Source organism: Sciurus vulgaris, assembly GCF_902686455.1.
Source record: "Sciurus vulgaris genome assembly, chromosome: 4".
NCBI classification, from domain to species: domain Eukaryota; kingdom Metazoa; phylum Chordata; class Mammalia; order Rodentia; family Sciuridae; genus Sciurus; species Sciurus vulgaris.
Genome location: NC_136464.1, coordinates 89,318,117 through 89,343,188, shown reverse-complemented (window position 1 = coordinate 89,343,188; position 25,072 = coordinate 89,318,117). Strand labels below are relative to the sequence as shown.

The 25,072-nt window shown below is 46.2% G+C and overlaps 1 protein-coding gene across 1 annotated transcript; it reads right to left on the bottom strand.

Annotated features, from left to right (window-relative positions):
* Positions 1–298: 298 nt before the first annotated feature.
* GDF10 (growth differentiation factor 10) lies at positions 299–13,435 on the bottom strand. The gene is made up of 3 exons (XM_079136670.1): positions 12,791–13,435; positions 3,097–4,025; positions 299–1,251 (listed from the first exon to the last, which is right to left on the bottom strand). The coding sequence occupies exons 1-3, from the start codon at positions 13,086–13,088 to the stop codon at positions 1,060–1,062; spliced, it is 1,419 nt and encodes a 472-aa protein (XP_078992796.1). The 5' UTR covers positions 13,089–13,435; the 3' UTR covers positions 299–1,059.
* Between the last annotated feature and the right edge of the window lie 11,637 nt (positions 13,436–25,072).

The window sequence follows — 25,072 nt, the reverse complement described above, 5'->3', positions numbered from 1 at the left end:
CCAATCAGTGAAGGTCCCTTTTCAGAGAAGGATATGAGAAAACTCCAGGTAGCCAGTGTGCCTGCCTGGAGTCTTGCCCTGTTTTGATGTCAGCTCAGGCTGGGGATTTGCAAGACAAAGGGATTAGGGCCCAGGAGCAGTGGGGTTTCTGGAGCTTCAAACCGACACAGAGAATATAGAGATGGCCTCCTCCTATCCTAGAGGATGCCATGTCTACAGCAGCCACCAGATGCTATACTTAAGGGTAGGTGGGGGATCAATCTATAGTTAGGAATAGGTGACACTTAGTTTTCTGAAATACCATTGTAACTTTAATTTATTAGCCTTCCATAAAAACACATAACACACACAATCTACAGTATACAAAGTATAATTTACAAAAATATAAAATCTTGGTTATTTTTTAGTATTTCAACATATTACTGTATACGTTATTTCCATATGCATGTTTAAAGAACCCACACCTAATTGCATGATTATCTCTGTGGGGAATGGTGTCAATCCCCCTCTTTGTTTTAAAATAAAATATATATTAAGAGAACAAAACCAACATTGGTTATATGTGCATATGTATGTATAAAAGCTTTTGTAGTGGAGTGTGAGAGAAAACATTCAGGCCCTGTTTCCATATGCGGCCTGAATGATTTGAAACTGAAAATTTACACAGAGATTCTTTCCATGTAAATGGAGCAAGCACCCCAAGATTTGCATAGTCTTCCCAGGTTATGAGATGATAAACATATAGAGCCAGCATTGCAGACCTGTCCAATTTTCAGGTCTTGAAAGTGGCAGGTAGAGTCGATGGGCAACCTTCAGGCCAGGGCTAATTCTGGGTTCCTTCGGGGAACTCAGGAAGCATTTAGGGAGCCAAGTCACTAGCAACGAAAGACTCCAGAATGATGACCAGGTAGACAGACCTTTCTGAACCCCAACCTGTAAGCTCTGTCCTGCATCTGCAGTCATATCCTTAGTCAAGTCCTGGTTTCAAAAGACTCTGGAGAATGCCGCTCAGCTGGCTGAGAGGTTGGTGCTGAAACTGCCTTCAATCCTGGGGCAGTCTTACCGGCAAGCACAGGTCTCCACAGACATATTAGGGTACACCTTCAGCACCACGTTCCGGTTCTCATCTAGGAAGAGGACCCCAAGAGAGTTCATCTTGTCTGGAACACAGCAGGGCTCTGGGATACCAGGGACAATGCCCACAGCCCTGACAATGCTCTGAATGGTGGCATGGTTTGATGGGCGAACAATCTGCAGGGTGAGAAAGAAGCAGGGTTACCTCAGTCTTCTGCCCTCTCCCACCCATCTGCCCACCAGAGAAGTCCTCACAGGCGCAGACCATTATGCTCTGTTGCTGTTCCATGATCCAGGCTGGAAATGCTGGCCTAGAAGAAACGGTAAGTTCCTGGGGATGAACACATATTTCCTCTGAAATCAGCTATAGACAGTCGCAGGCTGAGGTCTGCAAGAACTCTCAGGCGGGCCAGCTTATTCCTGCAGCTGGAGGGTTATACCTACTCCCTGGCACTGGCCACTTGGGGGCGCTGGAGTGTCACATATCCCTGAGAAGCACCTGGAGCTGACAGAAACTGTCCAGGGTGAAAGCTGAGGGGTATAGCTCAGTCAGCATTGTTTCCAGGGCCAGCTGTCCAGGTTTCACTATCTGAGGAGTATAGACATGCCTCCCAAGGAATCCTGTCTGAAGGAGAAGGCCAGTTGTGTACTGGGGCTTGAAACTGACACTTCCCAGACATGCCTAAATCGGGGTCCCATTTTGCATCTTATCAATTTTATGGGGTGAATATGACTTTTATTTTACTGGTGAAGACACTGAAACTTAAAATGACTAAGTTAGATGTGATCCCTCAGAAAGTGGCCTAACTTAGCCATGCCCACCTCTATCAAGGAATATAGCTGAGTCACTCAATTCAGCTCACTAATAATGAGGAGGCCTTCCTGGATGGAGAGGAGAACGGACAGAAAGAGGAGGACAAGGACACCCTCATGTGTGGGGTTCTGGTTAGTGTGCTGGCTTTTGTCCTGGAGGGTGAGGAGGCAGCCAGCCAGGCAGATGAGGTAAGCTTGAGGTCAGCCAGCTACAAGCCTATAGAGTTCTGGTCTTGCACCTGTCCCCACTGGTAAGCCCTTTTAGCAGATCCTGTCTCTCTGCCAGATACTGCCCTTCCTCTCTCTTGCACATTCATGGTTTTGAAACCCCTTAATTCCAAACTAGATTAATGTGGCCCCACAGCCGATTCTGGGCTTTCCCACATGGCTGATTTATTGAGGTTCAAATTGAATTTATGCACCGATTTCCCTTCTAGGAGGGCAAGCCATAAGGGCACTGCAAAATACGCAGGAGGAAAGTGTGCTAGGTGCCAAGGGTCAACATGGCCAACCCACTGCAGCAAAGGATACTGGAGATGATGGACACAGTCAAACCCCAGCCTGGTTGGGATAGGGAGATGAGAATCTGAATCTTCAGGGCCAGCACAATAAAAGGATCCAGTATTGTTCGTCTTGCAGACTGCTAAGCAAGGTGAGGGTTAGCTACCCTGGGTGTGCCCTGAGAAAGAGAGAAGGAAATCCACACTGGGAGGATCACTGAGACCAGCAGCCAGCTTGTCACAGACAACACTGCCCTGGGATCCAAATCAGGAACAGTAGGAAAGCCTCTGCCAGGAAAGGAGCTTCTGGGACCTATCTTGTCCACAGAACGCAGCTTGGACTCAACCTCTATAGGTGATTGCGCTGTAGGAATGCCCTTCTAAAGAGATGGATTCTCCTGCTTTACAGAAGAGATGTTTGTATTTTAAAATTCCAATGCAACCAAGAGAACACTTTCAAAAGCTCAGCCAAATCAAATATTTGTGGAGAGTATCCACCCAGCAGGCTGGCACTTAGCTAACTCTGTTTACCTATTCTCTGCCTCTATAGATGGGAGGTGTTATTAGACTAATTTTGCAGATGATGAAACAGAGATCACCCAGGCAGAGGGACTTGCCAGAGAATTGCCAGGCAGAGGGAGCAAGCAGAGTTGAGAGTTAGGATTAGACAACGGGCAGAGCACAGTGGTGGTACTCAAACCCACCCTACCTTAGGCATTGGGAACTCGCAGGCTCCTGCGCAGTAGTAAGCATCAAAGGATTTGGGCGAAATGATCCATTCATTCCACCCAATGTCTGCGAAATCCACTTTCAGATACCTCCGACTACAAACCCGTGGTTCGTCCCACTGCCTTCTCCGGGCTTTCTGCATAGTCTTTTCATCGAAGTCCAGCACTTGCGAGGAGGCCATGAATTCTTCCTGGCCTTTCTTTCTGCGATCCTTGCGCCCAGGCCGGGGCTTGAGCGCCCGGAAAGGGCTGGGCCATAACTCATGCTTGTGGTAGTACTGGGCGTGGGGGCTGTGTCCTGGCCTCTCATCTAGTCCCGGCAGCTCATTGTCCTGGAGGGGCCTGGAGGCTTGCGCGGCCCGGCGCACTCGGGGGTCCGCCGAGCTGTTGGTGGCTGCATGGGGTTCTGGGTCTCCAGCTGGAAAGGGGTCGTATCTCTGAAGTGTCACTGCCACACTGTTGGGCTCAGAGATGGCCAGATCATTGGCGTAGACAAGGATGTAGGGCATGTAGGGACTGGGTCTTGGAACCCCACGGTCCTTCTCCCCAGAATCCAGCTGGGCAGAGAGGAGCAGCTCGCCATCCCGACGGGCAGCTTTGACAATGGAAGAGATGTCCTTGGCCTGCCACAGACCGCGTGGCGGGGGCGCCAGGGCTATCGCCCCACGGAGCAGCCCCTGTGTGGCCGTATTCTGTGAAAGGCTGCGGAAAAACAGGTGCTGGCGAACTGGTGGGCCTGGAGGCAGCAGGCGACAAGAGGAATTCTTGGCCCGTGGTTTGCATAGCATCTCCCTTGCGCGGGGCCACCGCGGGGGCTCCAAGTAGAAGTGGAAAGTGGCCGTGAGTATCATTTCTGACTCCTGCATGGAGGTCAGGTTGAAGAAATACACGGTCTTCTGATCGACCACTTCTGCGAGGGAAGGACAGACCACAGCATGTTAGGTTCTGTCTAGGAGCACATTGCTCACAGGGGTTGCTTGCTCAGGGACGTGGGGAGGGCGGGGGAGAGGGAGAGAGAGAGAAAGAGAAGTTGAAGAAAGAAAAGAAAAGAAAGAAGACAAAGATGGGCAGTTAGGTCTGCTGGGCCTTGAAGTTCCTTCTTCCTCACCTGCACTGCCTCTTAAAGAACAGATAAGCTAGTGCCACTGACACCTTCATTAGCTGCTCAGGATGGCTTGGGCCCAGCCTCAAGCATCCCCTCCAGTTCTCACATCCCTCTTTCTATGCAACCAGTTTTTGAATGTAGTCATTGAAATGCAATTTTTATTAAATGTGATCATTCTTCCAAAATGAGGTGAAACAAGAACTTCACACTTTTCATTGCATTCTGAAAACCTTTTACAGGAAACAGAAGTTAAAAGCAGTCATTTGACTATCTGCTGTTTGTTCCATCCTATGATTTTTAAGATTGTTTTACAAAGAAGGAGCAATATCAGGATTGCCCAAGGTCACTCAACAAACTCCAAGGATCAGGTTGCTCTCTGGAAGTGCATGCCACTGTAAGAACCATCACCACTTAATCATTACATCTGTAGTGTGGCCCAAGAATGCTCCAGCCTGCTTCCTTGGGGTGGCTGCCGCCCTTTCCACCAGGTGTTCCCCAAGGTCAGCTGCATTCCCAGGAAGCTACCTCAGCCTTGGCAGCAACCTAAGCTGTCTTCAATTATCAAGTCCTCTGTAGGATTCAGAGGTAAGGAAGAGGGAGCTTCCTTCTGATGCTTGAGACCAGAGAGGCTGGGGTGGAATTCCTCCCTCCCACCACCACCAGTGTCTATTTGATGGGTACAGCCAGTAGAAGACCAGAGTTCCTAAACCCAGGAAGTATGTGGGGGAGAGGGACACTGGGTTCTCCAAGGGACATGTAGGGACTACAGTTATTTGACACCTATATCCAGAAGATTAGCTGGGATTTTTAAAATCACAATCTTCAGTTCAATATTTTTTTGTTTCTTTTGGGAAGGAGGTATAATTCTATTGGTAATCATCACATATTCTTAATGAACTATGAGAGGAAGGAAGGAAGAAAGGGAGAAACATGTATGGAGGGCTCAATAAGTACAGGTCAAGACTAGAAATCCTGCAACACATCCACAAGGGAGCCCTTCAACATGCTCCATTCGTAAGAAGCAAAGCCGGGTTTTGCTGCATATTTAAATGTGGCTTCGCCAAACACTGTAACCTTGAGTGTCATGGTCTTAAGCTCCACATTCTGACCAGAACTCTTGGGATTCTGATCATGAGGAACTTTGGGGAGCACCCCAGGTGGCAGGGGATGTGTATCTACCGTACTTCTTAGCTGGAAACTTTAGGAAGGTGTCCCTGCTCTCGGCCTAGGGCCCCTACATTGCATGCATGTAGATGCATCCAGAGAGAGAGCCAGCCTGTGGTTCCTCATGTCCCTCATTGACTGTGAGAAAGTGAGGTTCACTACCAATGCAGTTTCCTAGGAAACTTCCTGGGAAACAAGTTTCCGAACCCCACCATGCTCTCAACTTTACTTCCCTCATCTGCCTCACAGGAACAACAGAATTTCTAGCAAACACAGTACATGTTGTATGCTGGGTACAAAGGAGGTGTCCCCAAAGGTGCTTCCCTGCTACTTTCATTGAAAAGACTGAGGTTGGCAGAACAAGCTCCTCCTATACCAACTAGAGCACTGTCTCACTCACCCATCCTCATAGAATCTGGGTACTGACCCAGGTGACATGACAAAAGTGTTTTCCTTTGATCTAGTTCAACTCTTATCACATTGATTGTTCTGCTAAATGGTCAAGAGCAGGGAGGAACCTCAGAGGTCATGTAAGAGACTAGGACTTCTATTTCTATCCAGCTTGAATGTCTTTGGCCAGAGGGAGCTCATGCCTTACTGAACATGTGCTCTGTAAAGACCTCCCTGCTGAGAACTGTTCAGTTCCAAACAGACCATGCTCAACTGCAGAGCAGAAGGCACCACAGGCTGGTCTTTTCTCTGCACGTGCCTATATGTATGCCATGCAGGAACTCCAGGCTATTGCTGAGAGCAGGGGCACCTACCTGAAGCTTCTAGATAAGAGGTGCCCAGGCTACAAAGGAGAAGCCCCAAAGAAAAGTTCCCATGTCGTATTAACTCTGCTGGTATCCTGTGGCTCCTGTCTCACAGCCAATGAGAAGAAATCTACCTCTCTCCCTCTCCTCCTTTGATTCTTTCTTCCATCCTGCTTCCTAATAAGCATTTGCAAACTTCTGATTCTGGCTAACTGTCAGGCTGCCTGGGGTCCTAGCAAAGGAGGTCAAAGCTGTCCTGAATGAGCTCAGCTTGCAGGGAGATAGATTGATTGAAGCCCTATGTACTGTAAGCATCAATCAGAACCCTGTATTGCCCCCAAACAAAACTCTTACCAAGGCCCTAATTGATCTGACCTGCTGAGCTCTCCACCTTCATCACCTCCCCTGTCCCATTTCTGAAATCTTCCACAGTCACACTGACCTTGCCCTTCCTACAGGGCTCTGTCTCATCTATTCTGCTTTAATGCTCCTCCTCCAGGTCTCCACCCCTATGATATCCCCAACAAAGGATGCCCTTGACTCCGCTACAGATAAGGCACCATCACCCTGGTTTACCCTCCACTTCATTTGTTAGAGCATTTCAGGACCTCTGATACTCCAAGAGGGCAGGGACTTTGCCAGTTTTGTTCTCTGCTGTATCCCTACATCCTATCACAAGGCCCAGGTGACAGCTGGTGCTCAAGAATGTGTATTGAATGATCAGATTCTTGTACATATCCTGACCAAGTGGTCTCTGCATTGTAGGGGACAGGAAGAAAAGGGGGGAAAGTGGCTCCATCACTCCATTTAACACTTGATGGGAGCAGGAGGGGACTGCTGGTCCTGGACTGCTGCCCTGGAGGTTAGTAAACACACCCTTAAGAAGTCCAGAAAGCCTCATTTTTCAGAAGGATATATATGATGATGCAAATACAGTTGGCAACAGTGAGCAGTGGAATCTTTAACCAGTGCCTTCCTCCTGAGCCTCATTTTTCTCATCTTTAAATAGGAATACAAGTTGAGTATCTCTTGTCTAAAGTACCTGGGATCAGAAATATTTAGAATTTTGAAATACATGCACATACATGAGATGAGATATCTTAGGGATGGGACCTAAGTCTGAACACAAATTAATTTGTTTTTCATATAAACCTTATACACATAGGCTGATGGTAATTTATACAATGTTTTTAGTGCAACTTCTTCTTTTTTTTTTTTTTTTTTGTACCAGGGACTGAACTCAGGGGCACTTAACCACTGACCCACATCCCCAGCCCTTTTTTGTATTAGTTGCTTAGGGTCTTGCTAAGTTGCTGAGGTTGGTTTTGAACTCAACAATCCTCCTGCTTCAACCTCCCAAGAGGCTGGGATTACAGGCATGGGCCGCTCCACCCAGTTTGCATCTGCGTTTTGACTGGGACATGTCATATGAGATTGGGTGTGAAATTTTCCACCCCTGGCATCATGTCAGTGCTCAAAACATTTTGTATTTTGGAGGATTTTGGATTTAGGATTTAAAGATGTGGGATGTAGTTCTGAGCTGCAAGCATAAGTGCACGACCCCACATGAAGTGTTCCTCATTTTCACAATGAGAGGAGCAAGAATGGGGCATTTATTCTGTGCATGAAGAGCTGGACCTTCAGAGAGGGTATATAACTAGCCTAATATTGAAGATGGTAAGGAGCACAGCCAGGACATGCACCCAGGTCTGTGTGACTCCAGGCCCACCCCCTTTACTCCTCTTTGATCCCCTGTGTGCTCTGGCTCTAATCCCACTGATGTGCCCAGGAGCAGAGGACAAAAGACCACATGCTGTGTACAGCAACGTGTTTTGCAAACACAAGCCATTATCTGGCTATTTTTGAGTTTTGATTGTCTAAGAAGGAAAGGACTGACCTTACTCACACAAGCAATCTCTCTGTAGATCTCTGAAATTCTCAGGACCCTGAACACTGAGACTCATTCCTGAGGTCAATGAAATTGGAACAGAATTCCTCCTGGCAACACTCAAGCCAACAGCAGCCCCTAGGATGGCTCTACAAAAACAGAATGCAAGCCACCTAGAAATCTATCCCTTCATTTACTGCCCCTTAGATCAGGGTGACAAGAGTAAGAACACGAAGAGTGTAAGCATCAACACAAGCTGGAAGTGGAAGCAGTGAGCCAGTTAACACATTGCAGGGAAGAAAGGGGAACTGACAGGTACTGAGTGCCTTGTGTCTCTTTCCACACAGGTTCTAGAGCAGGGTTTAACTTCTGCTTGCATCAGTTACTAGCTGTGGGGCCTTAGACAAGTCATGGAACCCCTCTGTGCCTCAGTTTTCTCATCTGGAAACCGGGCAGTATTTTGTACGTACCTCCTAAAGTTGTAAAAATGCTTGCTTGAATCACAGTGCCTGGTACCCAGGAAATACTCAGAATATGGTCATATGGTCATATAGTCATACTCAGGTTAGGTCATATGGCTGCTGGGACTGTCACAGCCCATGAGCCCATGTCCTTGCTCCCTGACCTCCTTGTAAGTGGGAGGCCTCAAAACCCATCCAATAACCCCTAAGTAGGAGCTCGTTTCTTCCACTTGTGTTTCTAACCAACCTGCAGTTCCTGTTATCTTTGCATCCAATTTCTATACAACAACTGTGAATGCTACATCCTTCCTGCCATGGCCTTCATTCCAGGACCAGCATCAACTACAAGAGCTATCAAGGAACTGTCACCCTTGGCATCACACTCATACTTCAAAAGCAAATCATCTATGAGAGCTGAAGGGCTAATGTTATGCTTACTATGCAAAGAACCTCTGCAGATCAATAAGGAAAAAACAATACCCTGTTTGGAAGCAAATTTCACAGGAAAAACTACAACTGGCCAACAGGCATGTGAAACAGTTCAGGATGATCCGGAATGGGAAAAAAAAGTAATTTCAAACAAGAATTTACCTGCATGTTGAAAATATGATCCCATTAGGGTAAAAACAGTGCATATACATACACAAATATCCATGTTTATGTATATATGATACATACATATGTAGGTCTGAAATGCCATATTAGATTAACTCTGGTTAAATCTGCATGTATGATTATATTTTTTTACTGTGATTTTCTATGATTTCTAGACTTTTTCCAATAAACATGCATTTAAAAACATTCTCTCTCTCCTCCTATTTTCCCTCTTTTCTCTCCCTTCCTTCTGCCTAGTGGTGTACACTGCTTACTGCCCCATTCTATACAAGCAAACTTAAGGCTGTGTGTGGTCTGGCTACAATCTGCTTGTCCACCTCCATTCCTCTCTTTCTCTCTCTCTTTATAGTATTTCCTCATTAAAACCAAACTCTTTGCAATACCTGGCACACAGTGGCTGCCTCACCTCCACACCTGGCTAAATTGCCACTGCCTATCACACTCTGCGATGGCCTCCCCTGCTCTGTATAGGCTTCAATAGCCTCTCCCTGCCAGGTCAGTGCTGCCCTTGGTTCTCTTGCAGAGTTCCTCTAGCCCTTTACTGCTACATTGCACCATGTAGCATCATGTGTCCTACCACCTGTTCTTCTGCTGACTTCTACCTGTCCTGACAGCTCAAAGGGCTTTTCTGGTGAGGGCCAATATTTTAGGCATCTGTGTGTTCTCTGAATTTACATTGATTTCCACCAAATAAGATGCTTAATAAATACCTCGAGTTATATTTTTGATATGGTTTGTCATTCAAAGTTTCCTTGTTGGAAGCTTGGTCCCCACTGTGGTAAAGTAAAGAGGAGGTAGGACCTAATGGGAGATGGTTAGATTATTGGGAGTGCTGCCCTAAGACAGTTCTCATGAGACCCAAGTTAGTTGCTGAGGGAGGAGTTGTTACAAGTCTTAAACCCCACCAGACTGCCAAAGTCTACCTGCCCACCCACACAGGGCTTGTGAAGTTCTCACTGGGTCCCTCCCTGCTCTCTGGCTTCCTGTCCTGCATGATCTCTTACTTTGCCATCTGCCATGCTGTGACATAGCTAGGAGGTATCCTTGCACAATGCTGTTGGAACTTTCAGTCACCCTCCCCTCATTGTAACTTTGTAAATTACTTCACCTTGGATATTCTGTTATAGCAAAAGAAAACTTGGGAAACTGAAATGAACTTGAACTTTGGCAGTTTTGACAAATGGGTATTATTACTCTCATTTTGGAGATGAAGAAAACAAGTTTAGTGTCACACTGGTAAGTGTTGAAGCTTAGATTTAACCATATGTAATTCAGTGGGAACATGGGGAGCAGGTGACCAAATCTTAAACCTTGGGGTCAAGCTCAAACACTCTCCTCACTGATAAACACTTAAAAGGGAACAAAATGCACTTTAGGGAGCAATGGAGGGGAAGGAAGGAAGGTTGGTGTGATAGTAGGTATGAACTAAAAAATTGTTGACATGTACCAAGAACTGTTATAAACTCAGGCTCACACCTTCTCACAAAAGTATGCCTGAATCAGGAAGCAGGCACATCTGAGGACTGGCACAGGGCTTGGTATGAAACAACTTAGAGGAATCAAAAGAGGGGATGAGAAGCCAACCTCTCATTGTATGCCAGGCACAAAACCTAGCTTATCCATCAAATCCTCATCTCCCCTCTGTACACACAAGGAAACTAATGCTCAGAAAGGGAAAGTAACATGTGCCACAGCACATAGCTTATAGTTGGGGAGGCTGGGATTTATGTGGAACTTTGCCTCAGGGTTTCAAAGAAGAGGGATTTGTTAGACAGTTCTGGACTATACCAGAATTCTGATTACTCATACTTGTCCATTCCATTTCACACCTCCCAGGCCTTGGGCTTAGTTATGATGGAGATGGGGGCAGGTAGTCATCAGTGAGAATGGTATTGGCCTGGTAGAGGGACTTACCAACCACTGCCACTGTATATTGCCTCCCCCATCTCAGTTTTCCTATTTATAAAATGTGAGTGTTGGATCTAAGGTACTGCCTCAGCCCCTTTAGGGGGTTAAAATCCTATGTTCCACTGCTGCTTCTACTATCTCCTTTACATGAAAGCAGAAGGACAGAATCATGCAACTCCATGCCCAGATGCAGCAGGTAGTTGGGCTCAATGGGCATGCTCACACTTTCTTGCAGAAGTGAATTTGCTGACCTTTCTTCCTCAACCAAAGTCTTCAAGGATTGAGTTAATGAATGAGGAAGGTCAAGTTTAAACCCATAGAGGCACAGAATGCTCAGTGCAATGCTTTTGTACTCTCAGGGAAATAATATGTGCCAACAATTAATCTGGTTATTGATGGGTTCTGAGCTTATGAATATTATTTCATCTTGGCTGCAACCCCCAGGGGAAATACTGGCATGCCTTGCCCATTTTATAGATGAGGACAATCAAATCCACATAGCTTTACTGATTTATCCAGGGTCATGTTTATACCGGATAATTCTTAAATGGCCTAATTTAATAAGGTTGCTCCAGAAACAGACCCCAAATGGTAAATTAAAGGTATTGGAAAAGATGGAGTTCAATCCAATTGACCTGGAGCCCCAGAACACTAACATGGTGGGCTTTCTCTGGAGAATAAGCGGATGAATCTCTTTGTGGCAAGGGCTCTCCTGCCCATGTTTATGGGAGGCCAACCTTCCCATGTCTGGCTCTGGAACCACTGGTGCTGCACAGAGTCACACAGCTAGTGAGCAGTAGGTGACAGATCTGACCCTTAGAGTGTCTGGCCCAAAGCGGGCTGGGCATGTTCCCCTCCATCTCAGGAAGGAAGCCTACAAACTGAAGAGTTTTCCCCTGATGAATGGCCTCCTCCCCTACAGGGCTGCAGAAGACCCCCACCCACATTTACTGGAACAGCATTCTACAGCTATGAGTAGTCACCATGACAACCAGGATCTTCCCATTACCCCTCTGCCCAGGCTGTACCTTATCTGTTTGTCCCAAGGCTTCCAGAAGTAGTCCAGCTCTGCGCAGCCCTGCCCATAGACTGCTAAGGCTGGAGGCCAGAAGCACCCTGGGAATAGGGCAGGAAAGACTTCTGCCAGTGGCCTCTGCCCCACTCCATCCAAAGTATGAAGAAAGCAAAAAGTGGAGTAAGGACAGAAGAGGAATGGGTGCTGACCAACCTTCTGGAGCCTTACTCAAACCTCTGTAATCTGAACCCCTCATGATAATGCCCCCAATTCCACAGTCCTGAGCACCAATATCCTTTTCAGTGCACTCTGCTTCCTCTCCACCAAAACCATTAACTCTCTCCAGTTGGAGAGTCATGTTTCCCACCTAACCCAGTGCTTGCCATTTCTATTTGAGTTCCTTATGTCCACCTGACCCTGCCCTCCTTATCCAACAAGGGCCAACACAACTGGCCCTTATGACATACTAACTTCCATCCTGTGCCTCAAGCCTTGTGTATGGAGTGGTATGTGTCCATAAAGTGTGGGAGGCTCCTGGAAGCAAGAACTCTGTGCTAGGCAATGCCACTTTGGGGTACCCACTGGAGGCTGCCACTTCGCACACAGTGCTCAGTGAATTGTTAGCAAATGAATAAATTAATGAATTCGTCAATGATTGACAGGAAGAGGAAAAACAGAGGTGCGGGGGGCGGGGTGGTGAGAGAGCAGACAAGTGAGGAAGGGGAATAATGAGAAGGGGATTCCCCGGGGTGCCCTGTACTTACCCAGCCGGGCACGGAAGCTGCGCACAGTGTTGCCTCCTCCAGGCTGCGTGCCCCGCCGGCTGTACTTTTCATAGAGCCTGAGCATGTGGACAGCGACCATGTCCTGGGCACCGGGGCCCAGCGCGGCGGCTGCATCTCCCAGGTACTGCTGGGGGTCCTTGTCCCCCGGCAGGCGGTGGGCGACTGCGGGAAGAGCGGACCAGGATGGGGCCGTGTGGCTGCAGCCCGAGACCCTGAGCAGCAGAAGCAGAGGCAGTAATCGGGGCCCCAAGTTGGTCCAGGCGGGGCCACGAGCCATGGTGGGGTGAAGACGGCGAAGAGGGGGAGCCCAGGAGGGCCGTGAGCGCGGGCGCAGCTGAGGCTGCGAACCGATTCCGCGGAGGGAAGGTGTACGGGGCAGTCCGGGGAGCAGGGGGCGCGGGGATGTGGGTAGTGAGATCCGCGTGAGGCGGACAGCCCTGTGCGCGGTGAGTCCACGCCGCTGGAGTCCTCCGACAGCCGTCGCAGTCGTCTGTAGCCCAGCGCAACACAGCAGAGCCGAAGCCCGCGCGCTGCCTTGGCTGACTCGCGCTGTGAAACTTTGCAGCCCACGGCCCTCCGGCCCGGCGGATTCGAGGGGCGGGGTGGGGCGGGGCGGCCGGAGTCGCCCTCCAAGAGTCCTAGCTAAGCGTCCAGTACCACTCCAGGCGGCCGCGGACAGGGCCCTTCTTTGCCAGTCTGCGATGTGCGTGCGCACTTGTGTGCGGCGTGCGCGCGCTGGGGTATGCGCCCAATTGTGCGCCCGCGAGTGTGGGGGGCGTGGGCGTGGGCAAGCGCGCTCCCCGCTCCCCTGCAGAGAGTCCAAGACCCAACCCAGCTGCCGGCTCCCGTGTGTTGGCGCCGGCAGCCTGGCCAGGGCTGCGCGGGGGCTGGGCGGCTTTTGGAGGGGGCCCGCCTGCCGGGTTGCCCCTGCAATGGCATGCGATGGCTATGCGGTTGCAAGATGACAGCTCCCCCATGAGGACCCGAAAAGGGATGTGTGTGTGCCCAGTTGTCTCTGAGCCAGTGTGTGTCCAAAATGCACGAGTGCAGGCTGGGAACACGGACCCTTCCTAGGGAAGCTCCAGAATGAAAAAGAAGCCTTCACTCCAAAGCTCTACCAACCCAAGGCAATGACAGCAAGATCCTGATTAAAATTCAGAGTGAGCTGATTAACTGACTGATGCTTTATTTGGCAACAATGAATTCAGTTGTTGAAGAAATACATCAAAGGTGTTTATTAATCTTTGGTCAAGATTGCGTGAAAAAGGACATGGTTTCAATTTGCTTTAAAATTAAAAAAAAAAAAAAAAAAATTCCCCTAAGATCAGAGGAGGAAAGAGAAAGCCCTGGCTTTTCCCAAGAAGGGTCCCCAGTAAACGGTGGGTATAGAGTCCCTGGTCCCTGACCCTTATCTTAGCCCCAGGGCAGAGTATACTCAACTTTGTTTTTCCTCTAGTGGGGTTACTTTCCTTGGCTAGAATTCAGGGCTCTGTGAACTTAATGAGGAAAAATTAGATCTTTATGTTCACTGTCTCGGAGTTTAGTATTTCCTGATATTCTAAATCAAACCAACCAATCACAGTAGCTATAGCTGTGACTTTGTCACCAACAGGCACCATCCCAGAAATTTTCATCTAACAGGAAATTTGTCTCAAATCTCTCAAAGTATCATTTTTGCTTATTGCTACTTTTAAATTACAGTAATTATTAGGCCAGCTGCTAGTTAAGGGATTAATAAAAAAAAAAAGACATATATTACTATGTTGCCAAGTTGTTTTCGATAGTACATTTAACCACTACATTTACTCAATAGTACATTAAATAGTACATGTAATATAACTGCCTTCTTTTACAACCCTGCACATTTTATTTTATGCATTTGAAAGCATCTTTGAAGAAGGGTTCCATAGGCTTCACCAGACTGAAAAGGAGATCCAGGGTTCTAAAAATTTAAGAATGCTTCTAAGAGAAGGAAGGATCCCCTTCAATCCCATGTGCTTCCAGAATGCTCCTGGATACATTTAGACTACATTTTAAAGGACTATTTGCAAGTTTGCGAACCACTATGCTTTTACATGGTGACTTTTGGGTTTTGTGAGTCAAAATAGTTCCTGGAGGATTCACAATGCAATAATTGAAAAATTGCTGAGAAAAGCTTCTGTCAGTGGGTAAAACATTAGTAATTAAAAAAAAAAAAATCTCATACTGTCAAATTAGAGGTGATCCTATTGAAAGCCCCTAAACCTCAGGCCTTTAGCTTTGGGAGAAATGTAGAGAAGCATTTTATTTATTTTGAAAATTAATTCACATTGTGTTCCATTTCCCGTTAGTATAGTTTCCATTTGTTCTGTGAACCCATTTCCCAAAATGGTTTGCCTGGAGGTGAGATGAGGAAATCTCAGTCACAGACTTAAATTTCTTCTTATAAATGATCTACCTCATCTTTTACTGCCCCCTCCCCCTCCCCACCTCCTTCCTTCTTCATGTGTCCCTCACTTCCCCTCTGTTCCCCCTTCCCCTTCTCCCCCAGAATGCCTCTGACCTGCACCAGCTGGGGGTAACCTCTGCTCAGGGGTAGTTTTGTCTCTGCTGGGGCCATACACAATTGAGGCCTGTGAAAAGGAGGGTGAGTCCGCAGGAGGCCGGCACAAGCTGGGCTATTCGGGATTTGCCTCCATTAAAGCCTTCTCGCCCTCCTTAACTCATTCCCGCTCCATTCAAGCCAGACCGAGGGTCAGGCTTTAGCCAGCACTAAAACCTGTAGGGTACAGATTCTCTGACATTGTTGAGAAAGAATTAAGGCATCAGCCAGGGACGGCTAATATTTCTTGCTTCATTTTATTGTTGAGCAGCGGGACTGTAAAGTTTTGAACACTAGAGCACTGTGGCCCCCTTTCATGTGGCCGAGATGATGGGATAAAAATGTGTTTGGTGAAGCAATTCAGATTACCACTGGGTCACATCCTCGCTGGCTCCCAGCACAGCCCTCAAAATGGTACAGCTCAGACAAGAAACAATCTCTGTGTAATTGCAGCTCATGCTGAACAGTTTTTCTAGCGTGGAAATGAGGCTAATTTGGATCTTGCCAATGAGTATATTTTGTTTTTAATAGCTCAGGCTGCAGCTCGGAATAAGAGTTGAGACTATGAATACAAGTTCTTCAATCTATGACAGCCTCCTACACAAGTGTCTTCCTTCTGGGAGTATCTTTCTGTATTTACCAGAGATGCTGAGATCTCCAACTCATCCTTGGCATGGGGAGTGTTCTCTCCACAGAGGGGAGATGTTGTTTGGATTCTCTCAATCCTCCAGGCCTCCATGCGATACCCTTTAAAGATAGGGAGGAGTGAAGAGGGACCTTGGTTAGAAAGTTCTACACCTAAGTAAAGGAGAAAACAAAAGGAGAAACATCAGAAGCCTCTCTCCAAGCAGGATGCAGAAGCAAATACCTATAATTTTAGCTACTTGGGAGACTGAGGCAGAAGGACTGCAAGTTCGAGGCCAGCCTGGGAAACTTAAGGACACCCCGTCTCAAAATAAAAAGTGGAAAGAGCTGAGGATGCAGCCCAGTGGTAGAGTGCCCCAGGGATCAATCCCCAGTACTGCATGCATACATACATTTAGAAAAAATAATCAGGCATGTGGCTTGCATGAGTCCTTGCCTAGCATGCACGAAGTCTTGAGTTCACTCCCTAATACCATAAAAAAACAAAAACAAACAACAAACAAATGGCCTCTCGACAAATAAACACCAAATGAAATGTTCCCAAACAATTGTTTCAAGATATTGCCCAATTACTTTGTGGCTGAGCCCATTCACAGCTCTAACAGGCTCTGTAACCCTGCAGCAGCCCCATGTCCTCTCTGAATCCTGGAAGGCTGATCCCCAAGCTCTGTTTCATCTCTAATGCTCTATATTAGGTCTGTGGCCTCCTGTCAACCCATTCTTAGAAGTGAGAAGGTACATATGACCTTGTGAAGTCAAATGGCACTAGGTGCACTGCTGTCTTGCTGTATGTCCTTAAGCAATTTACTTGCCTTCTCTGGACTTCAGTTTCTTCAACTCTAAAGTGGAGACGAAAGCCAGACATCATGAGGATATTGGTAAGCTTTTAAAATGAGGTGGTACAGAATTACTTTGGTCATCATTACTACTCTTTTTATGGTATGTTTGAAAGAGATTGCAACACATTGAAAGTGTTCCCCAACTCTGAATGTTTGGTTAGAGAGTCTTGCCTGACTGTTCCTTGCTCTGCAAAGGAAATACATTTCTTACTGCACAGCACAAAGAGCTGAAAAGGAAAGGGAAAAAATAGGGGAATATTCTGTTGATTAGAAAGTCTTAGACCTCTCCTAATGAGAACTGTTGTTATCAGTGTCTGAGAGAGGATGATTCACAGCTCTTCATCTAAATTTTCAAAGCTCTTGGCCCTTAAGGACAAAAGAAATGTGAACAAGTCCCAGTTCCCATTTGGGGCATGAGCTGTGGGGCGCTAGAGACAAGAATCCCAGGGCCTCACCAGGCCGCCGAGCCGGAGTGTAATAAATCTGCAAAATAACAAGCACAAAGGACTTTATAATCAATGACAGATTTTATTTTTGTTCTGGCAAAATTCATCCGTGGAGTTCACATTTTATAGAGAAATAACTACCCAGTTTGTGACTCCTCCTTAGCTCGTATTCTCTTTCTGAAAGTTGGAAAAACTCAGAGAATCAAAGTCAGCTCTCTGAGAACTGTAGCAGGCAAGAGCAGGACTTCCCCTGGGCGGGAACCCAGCTCTCCCGTTACTTCCTAGGGTGGCGCAGGCCATTCATTTCTGTTTTGCTAAAATACCCGTGACATGTGAATAAACCAGGATTACAGAACATTGTCTCGGTCAGTAATCTGAGCCGGCATGGGCTCTGGTTTGATGAAATATGGTGCTCTCTGAGCAAACATGGGAATTGGTATTACTTCTCGTTAAAGCTGAACAGTGGGACTATTTAGAACTGATGCATGAATGCAGCACTGTGGGGAGTGACAATTTAAAGGGAGCCGATTTGGGGGAAGAAGGAGGGGCGTGCATGTGTGTGTTTGACTTGGCCAGAGCCAGCCAGTTAAGAAGAATCCAAGGCAGAGGCAGCCAAAGGGACACTTTGGAAATTAAGACTCCTTTGGGGCTGCCCAGCCTCCTTACAAACCCAAAATAATCTTCTTCAAAACCTTTGACTACTCTCCTTTGCTGAAGGGACAAAGCCTTCCATCCTAGCCCTGATATTCAAGCCCTTACCATCTGTCCCATCTGTCTTGGTCGAGCCTTTTTCAGTTTCTCTTCCATTCTGTCTTCTCATGGCCCAGAATTCAGAGCAGACTACCCTGCATTTCCTTATTCCTCCTCCCAGCCCCTACCCTAATGCTTTCAGGTGACTTGGTGGATGCCATCATGTACCACTAAATCCTCCTCCAGCACCAAGGTACTCCTGCCACCAGCTGCGAGGACTATTGTCTGCTGAGAGTTTACAGTTGAGTCACACCTCAGGAATTGCTGTCAGTATGCCAACAGGAGCTGTCTCACCCAACTTCACTCTCTCCCTGGGTAAGGCAAATTCAACCAGTGGGCAATGCAGGTTGAGGAGATCAGTATAACCCTGAAGGACTACCTATGGACTCTTCTCAGTTCCCTGAAGAAGCTGCATCACATTGGGCTTCTCCTTCTGGCCAATCCCATTCTCTTCTGGCCCCTGCACATGTGAATGCCCCTGCCCCCACATGTCTTTGCATCCACGTTTTCATCTCAGCCTGGTTCCTGGGACCTGGCTTAACATAGTTACTGCTAGAAATGATTTGAGGAAGTGGGTTTTGAGATGGAATCTGAGGCCCTAGTCATATGCTGCCCAGCAGCAATGAGGTCTCTGTGACTTGCATAGCCAGCGTCCAGATAGTCCCTGTGTTTTAGTCAGCTTTTTCACTGCTGTGACTAAATGATCTGACCAGCACAATTATAGAGGAGTAAAGGTTTATTTGAGGGCTCATGGTTTTAGAGGTCCTGGTCCATAGAAGGCTAGCTCCATTTCTTGGGGCTTGTGGTAAGTCTGAACATCATGGTGGAAAAACAGGGCAGAGAGAAGCAGCTTGCATCATCAGGAAGAAGAGAGAGACTCCACACTCCAGATACAAAATATATACCCCATAGCCACGCCCCAATTCCCACCTCCTCCAGACACTCTACCACTTCAGTTAATCCCATTAGGGATTAATTTGCTGATTGGGTTAAGACTCTTACAACCCAATCTTTTCTTTGGCCCTTCCTGCATGGTCTCACATGTGAACTTTTGGAGGACACCTCACATCCAAACCATAACATTCCACCCCTGGCCCCCCAAAACTCACAACCATCTCACAATGCAAAATACACTTTGTCCATTTTCACAAATCCCCAGTCTCAACAGTTCTGAGATTGCTCAAAGTTCAGGTTTAAAGTCTTCGAGGCTCAAGACAAACTCGCATTGTGAGCTCCTATAAAATTAAAAGCGATTTACAAATATTCAACATATAAAGGTACTGAGTAAACACTTCCATTTACAAAAACAGGGGTATAGAAAGAAGGGATAGGATCAAAGCAAGACCAAAATTCAGCTGGGCAAACGAGTCCTGTAGCTCCATGTCTGGCACCTGGAGAACATGGCATCTTGATAATCTCTCCAAATGGCATGTGTAGCTCCACCCTTGTGACCTTGTTCGATGCAGCCCAAGTGGCCTTTCTGTTGGCTTGTCCTGCTGGTTTCCTGCAACTTTCCTAGGATGATGTTCCATGTTACTGGCATTTCTTAATCTTGGGGGTCTCCACTGCAGCCTTGACTTCCTCCTCATATCTCCACACTTTGACTTCTCAGGGTGTGTCCTCAGGGACTCTGACCCTGCTGCACTTTGCCTAGCCTCCCAGGCCTTCCTTTGAAATCTTGGTGGAAGCCTCCAAGATCCCCTATCTCCAGCATCCTACATTCCTGAAGAACCAGCACCACGTGGTTGACGCCAAAGTCTGCCTCGATCTAGAACTACTCTGAGGGTCTGGGTGGCTGAGCACCCAGAAAAATCTTCCTAGGCAACTTTTTGCAAGAAGGGTGCCCCACTTGTCTCTTATCAAGAGAATTTTCACCTTTACTCCCTTGAACTTGAGATGGGTGTGGTCTTGCCAGCTCCTGAGATGCCCTCAAACCATCTTTCTCATTGTTTCTAGGCATAGCCTTTAGCATTCCTTTAGTGGTGGTAATGTCTTTAACAGCTGCAACTTCTTTAGCCCTAGTTTTACTCCTGCCTTTCAAGTCCATCTTTTTTAAATCTTTTGCTCTGCTTTCTGCTCCTGATTATCACAATAAATTTGGCTAAAAGCCGCCAGCAATATCCATGCCATTTCCTGAAAGCTATGCGCCTAGGCATTTCTTCTGCCAGATTAAGAAGTCCATTGCTTCTAAAATCAGCCTCATAGAAAGTCTCTGGACATTGGCAAAATGCAGAACATAACACAAATGGCTTCTACTCCAACTTCCAATAAAACCCTCCTTTTCTGAATCCTCTTGAACCCTGTCTTCACTGACCACCATCCTGTTGCCATTCTGGTCTTCTGAGCTCCAACCAGAATTGATCATTAATCTTTGCTTACAACAATCTAAAGCACTTCCAGATTGAACTGCTCTATACATCTCATAATTCCTCCTACCAATTCCAAAAAGCTCTACAATCTTCTGAAAAACATGATCAGATTAGTCACAGCAAGGACCCCACTTCTCGGTACCAATTCCTGTTTTAGTCAGCTTTTTTGCTGCTGTGACTAAATGATCTGACCAGCACAATTATAGAGGAGAACAGGTTTATTTGAGGGCTCACGATTTCAGAGGTCCTAATTCATAGAAGCCTGGCTCTATTCCTCGGGGCTCAAGGTGAGGCTGAACATCATGGCAGGAGAGGGTAGTGGAGGCAAGCAGCTCACATCATGGTGATCAGAAAGCAGAGAGAGACTCCACACTCCAGATACAAAATAAATACCCCATAGCTATGCCCCAGTTCCCACCTCCTCCAACCACACACTACCACTTCAATTTATCCCATCAGGAATTAATTTGTTGATTGGGTTAAGACTCTTACAACCCAATCATTTCTTTGAACCTTTCTGCATTGTCTCACATGTGAGCTTTTGGGGGACACCTCACATATAAACCTTAACACCCTATCATGCTACTGGGCTGAACTGGAGGGTTCAAGATCTCAGATCTTACAAAGGTTCAGGAGCAGGTACAACTCAGAAGACCATGGGTGTCTTTCTGAGTGTCATGGGTGTATTAAGATAGATCATAAAAGGTTGAAGATGAATCACTAATTTAGGGAAAATGTGGATGTCAGCGGGCCTCTTGGAAACACATAAAGAAATCCTCATTTCTTATAGGTGATCCAGCTAAGAGTCAGTTTCAGGTAGCAGAACTCTGGAGATGATTTAATTAATAATCCTAGCAAGTCTGTGGGGACAAATGTAGAACCCTGTTTAGGAAGGAGGGGTCCCTGAGAATTAGGAGCACCATAGTTGATGTGCTCATGAATCTTAAAACCTTGTATCTCCATGAACACTCTGGACCTGAGGAGCCCCCACTTCTTTGCTTGAAGATGATGTAACTATAACATATGTCCCTCTCATGATATTCACATACCCATTCCCCAGCTACAAAAAGAAAAGTAGGGTTGAAATTTATTTAGGAAAGAGCTGGGCCCAGCAAAATGTAAGACACTGTGGATTAGAAGATCTTTGGAGTCAACATGTACTAATAGGACACAGGAGTATGGACTTGGGACCAGGTCTTGATGGTGCTGGATCAAGGATGGGATATAGAGTTTGCTGGAGAGAGTTCATGGACACAGGAGCATCTTCCCTGATGCAGGCCCATGACATGGACCCTACCAGATGGGGCTGATATGTTTATGAGTTGGCTCTTGAACACTTTGAAAAAGCAATGGTCTATAGTAAATGAAGTATCATTTCCAAAATTGCACAGTAAATTATAGAAAAATGAATTAAAGCCTCAAAGAAGTGGTCATGTTACTTTAGAAATGGTACCTAAGGTGAGAAAACTACCAGGCTCTGTATTGCACAGAAAAGTTCACATTACTCTTCATCTAGCAAAATGATGAGGGGTCCCCAGTATTATATAATAAGCTTAGTGATGACTGTGCTCTGTAGGTTGGGGCTCAAGGTGAGAGATGTTATTATTGAATTAGGCTTCCTAGCAGAAGTGGGGATGAAAGGATCCCAAAGCATTAGACTGCCTAACAGTCCAAATCAAAGTGAATGCCACTATCTAAATGAGAGGCACAGTTGGAGTACGGTAGGGTTTCCAAATTCATATAGAGCTATGGAGAAGCTTAATAAAACATGGAGTCCTTGGGGGACATGTTGGTGGGCAGCCAACAAGAATGTTACTTGTATATGTAATCAAAAATAAATCAGGGATAAATGAAGGGGGCTGAGGGCAGCCACCACAATAAAAGTCATAGTCTTGCCCAATTTCAGACCTGAGCCAGGTTTTAGACCTGGGACTCACTGAGTGAAAGAGAGGTCAGGTCCCCAGGCAGTAGGCACCTGCAACAGGACAGCAAGGAGAGAAGGTAATGATCTTATATCCTTCCCCAAAGGGACCTATGGTCATTTACTCAGATCAACTGAATGCAGGGTGAGAATATTCATACATTTCAAGGATAAAGGGATACTGGGTTCAAGTTGATACTGTTACCTAGGACCCAAAGAATCATTATAACTCCCCTATTAGAGTAGAATCATTATAACTCACTTTATATAAATGGGTTCTTTTTCAGACCCAGTCTACTGGGCTCATTTACCCATCCATAACAATTTCCCCAAATGTCAAATGAATCATTGGAATGAACATCCTTGATAGCTGCCAGAACTTTGCTTTGGTTTCTTGGCCTGCAGGGTAAATGGGGAAAGCAAGTTGAAGATTGAAGAGTAAGAATTACCGTAGTATGGAAGACAAAGAAGAAACCTCTGAAACTATTCCCTCTCCACTGCTCTACCCTTATTAATAAATCAAAATCAATGTTATGTCCCAAGGAGAATGATCAAACTTAATATCATCCTTTAAAACATAAAGAATGCAGCTGCAATGGTCCCCATGATACTCTCATTCACTGGTCTGGATCCTACCTACAGAAACCAGACAGGTGCTAGAGAATGACAGTGGATGACTGCAAATTCAATAAACTCTAGTGCTAATAACCCTATTTGCAGAAACTGCCAAATGTTACATCTTGGTTTTAGCAGATGAAAGTGGCCTCAGGCGCATGGCATGCAGCCTTTGACTTGATCAATGTATTCTTTTTCATTCCATTCAAGGAGTACTTAGAAGCAATTTTTGTTCTCAGGGAGCAGGTAGCAGTGTGTATTTACTGGTAAATGTATTTCTTTCCCTAGGGCCATGTTAACACTACCGTCTTTCCCATGATAGACAAAATGATAGACCTGAACCATCTGGATTTTCCACGTCACAGTGGTATTGGTGACAACCTGTTAATCAGACTGAATCACCAAGAAGTGGATAGCACTTTGGAGAATTTGGTAAGTAAGCTACATTACTTCAAAGGGTGGGAGAGGAATTCCATGAAGATCTGGGAGAATGTCAGATCAGTACAATCAAAAATAAATCAAGGCAACTAGGTGACTAGTGTTCTGAGTACATTGAGGCATTCCTCCAAGGTAGAGAATGCATTATTTTATCTTACACTTCCCATCTCTAAGAAGAAAATATGACTCCTGATAGGCCTTATTGGTTTCTGGAGACTACAAATTGTACCCTTGGGGATACTACCCTGACCCAGAGTACTATAGAATGCTGCTGGCATTGAATAGAATCCAGAGCATGGAAGGGCTTTGTAACTTGTCCAGGATGAATAACAAATAGCCCTGCTGCTTGGACCTTGAAGCTGTCAGACTCTGTGGTATCTGTGGAGGAGAGATACCATGTATAATTTATGACAAGGTTCAACAGGAATATGGTTTTGGAGCAAAATCCAATCATTTGCAACAGAAAACCTCATGTCATTTGAAAAACAACCTCTAATTTGCTACTGGGAACATTAGAGACGGACTGGCCATGGGATGTCAGGTAATGGTACATCCAAATGTGCCTGTCATGAGCTGTTTTCTTGATCCAAAGCATCATAAGCTTGAGTGGCTCCAGCAATAATTTATTAAAGACAGAAGAGATTCATCTAGGTTGGGCATGAATAGAGTCAGGGAGTGCCATGAAGCTACATGAGCAAGTGGCATATACCTCCACCCACCACTGTATACCTGTGGCACTCTTCCATTTCATACCTATAGTTATTCAGGGTTCCTATGTGGTCAGCTGATGGAGAAGAATAACATATGAGCTTGGTTCATGGATGGGTAGTTTATGGTTGCAAACCAAAAATGGATTTCTGCTGTACTGCATCCTCAGTTGGAGATGACCTTGAAAGACAGGGGAAGTCTTTTCTATGGACCAGAGCATCAGGAAGTTTGGACACCTGGTCATTCAATTTTGCATGGAAAGAAAACTGATAAGAGTTAAGTATAGGCAGATTTGTGAGCAGTGGCAAATGGGTTGGTTAGTTGCTTGGGAGCCTGGAAGAAAAAATACTGATATACCAGGGATAGAGAGGCCTGGGGACAAGTAATACAGACAGACATGTAGGAACGGGCAGGAAATAAGAAGGTCATTGTATTACATCTCAATGTCCACAAAAAAGCACCATCAAGGAACTCAAGAACCAAGGAGATAGAAGGACTCAATCAGTTGATGTCTGCCAACCTCTGTTGTCAGTCACTCTGGGTGTGTGCATGGAAAGCAATGGTGGCAGGAATGGGAACTGTAGATGGCACAAGAGCATGAAAAACTGGCAACCAGAGCTAATGTGCCTTTGCCACTTCTTCATGTCCAGGGTACTAGCAAGGTATACCAAAACTGAGTCCCTGATTTGATCCCATTCCTGACTGAGCACAAGAGTTACTTAGTGGAATGATGATTTAATGGGTTCTTCCCACCCTGGAAGTGGGCAGTGATTCATCTTGACCAGAGTCTGCACATATTCAGGGTAGGTTTGCTGTTCTTGCCTTGAGAGCCCTGGCCAGTACCACCAGATCTCCCTACCCAATTCTGATAGATTATAGACAAGGACAGGGGACACAGCTGGAACAGGACAGGACACCATGACTCCCAGGTGTAAGAGTCTCAGCCACC

Coding starts and splice junctions, on each gene's coding strand:
- GDF10 (XM_079136670.1), bottom strand. CDS start 13,088: ATGGCTCGTGGCCCCGCCTGGACCAACTTGGGGCCCCGATTACTGCCT. Junction 4,026..12,790: donor CAGCTTCCGTGCCCGGCTGG/GTAAGTACAGGG, acceptor CTTCCCTCGCAG/AAGTGGTCGATCAGAAGACC. Junction 1,252..3,096: donor GCGAGTTCCCAATGCCTAAG/GTAGGGTGGGTT, acceptor CTCACCCTGCAG/ATTGTTCGCCCATCAAACCA.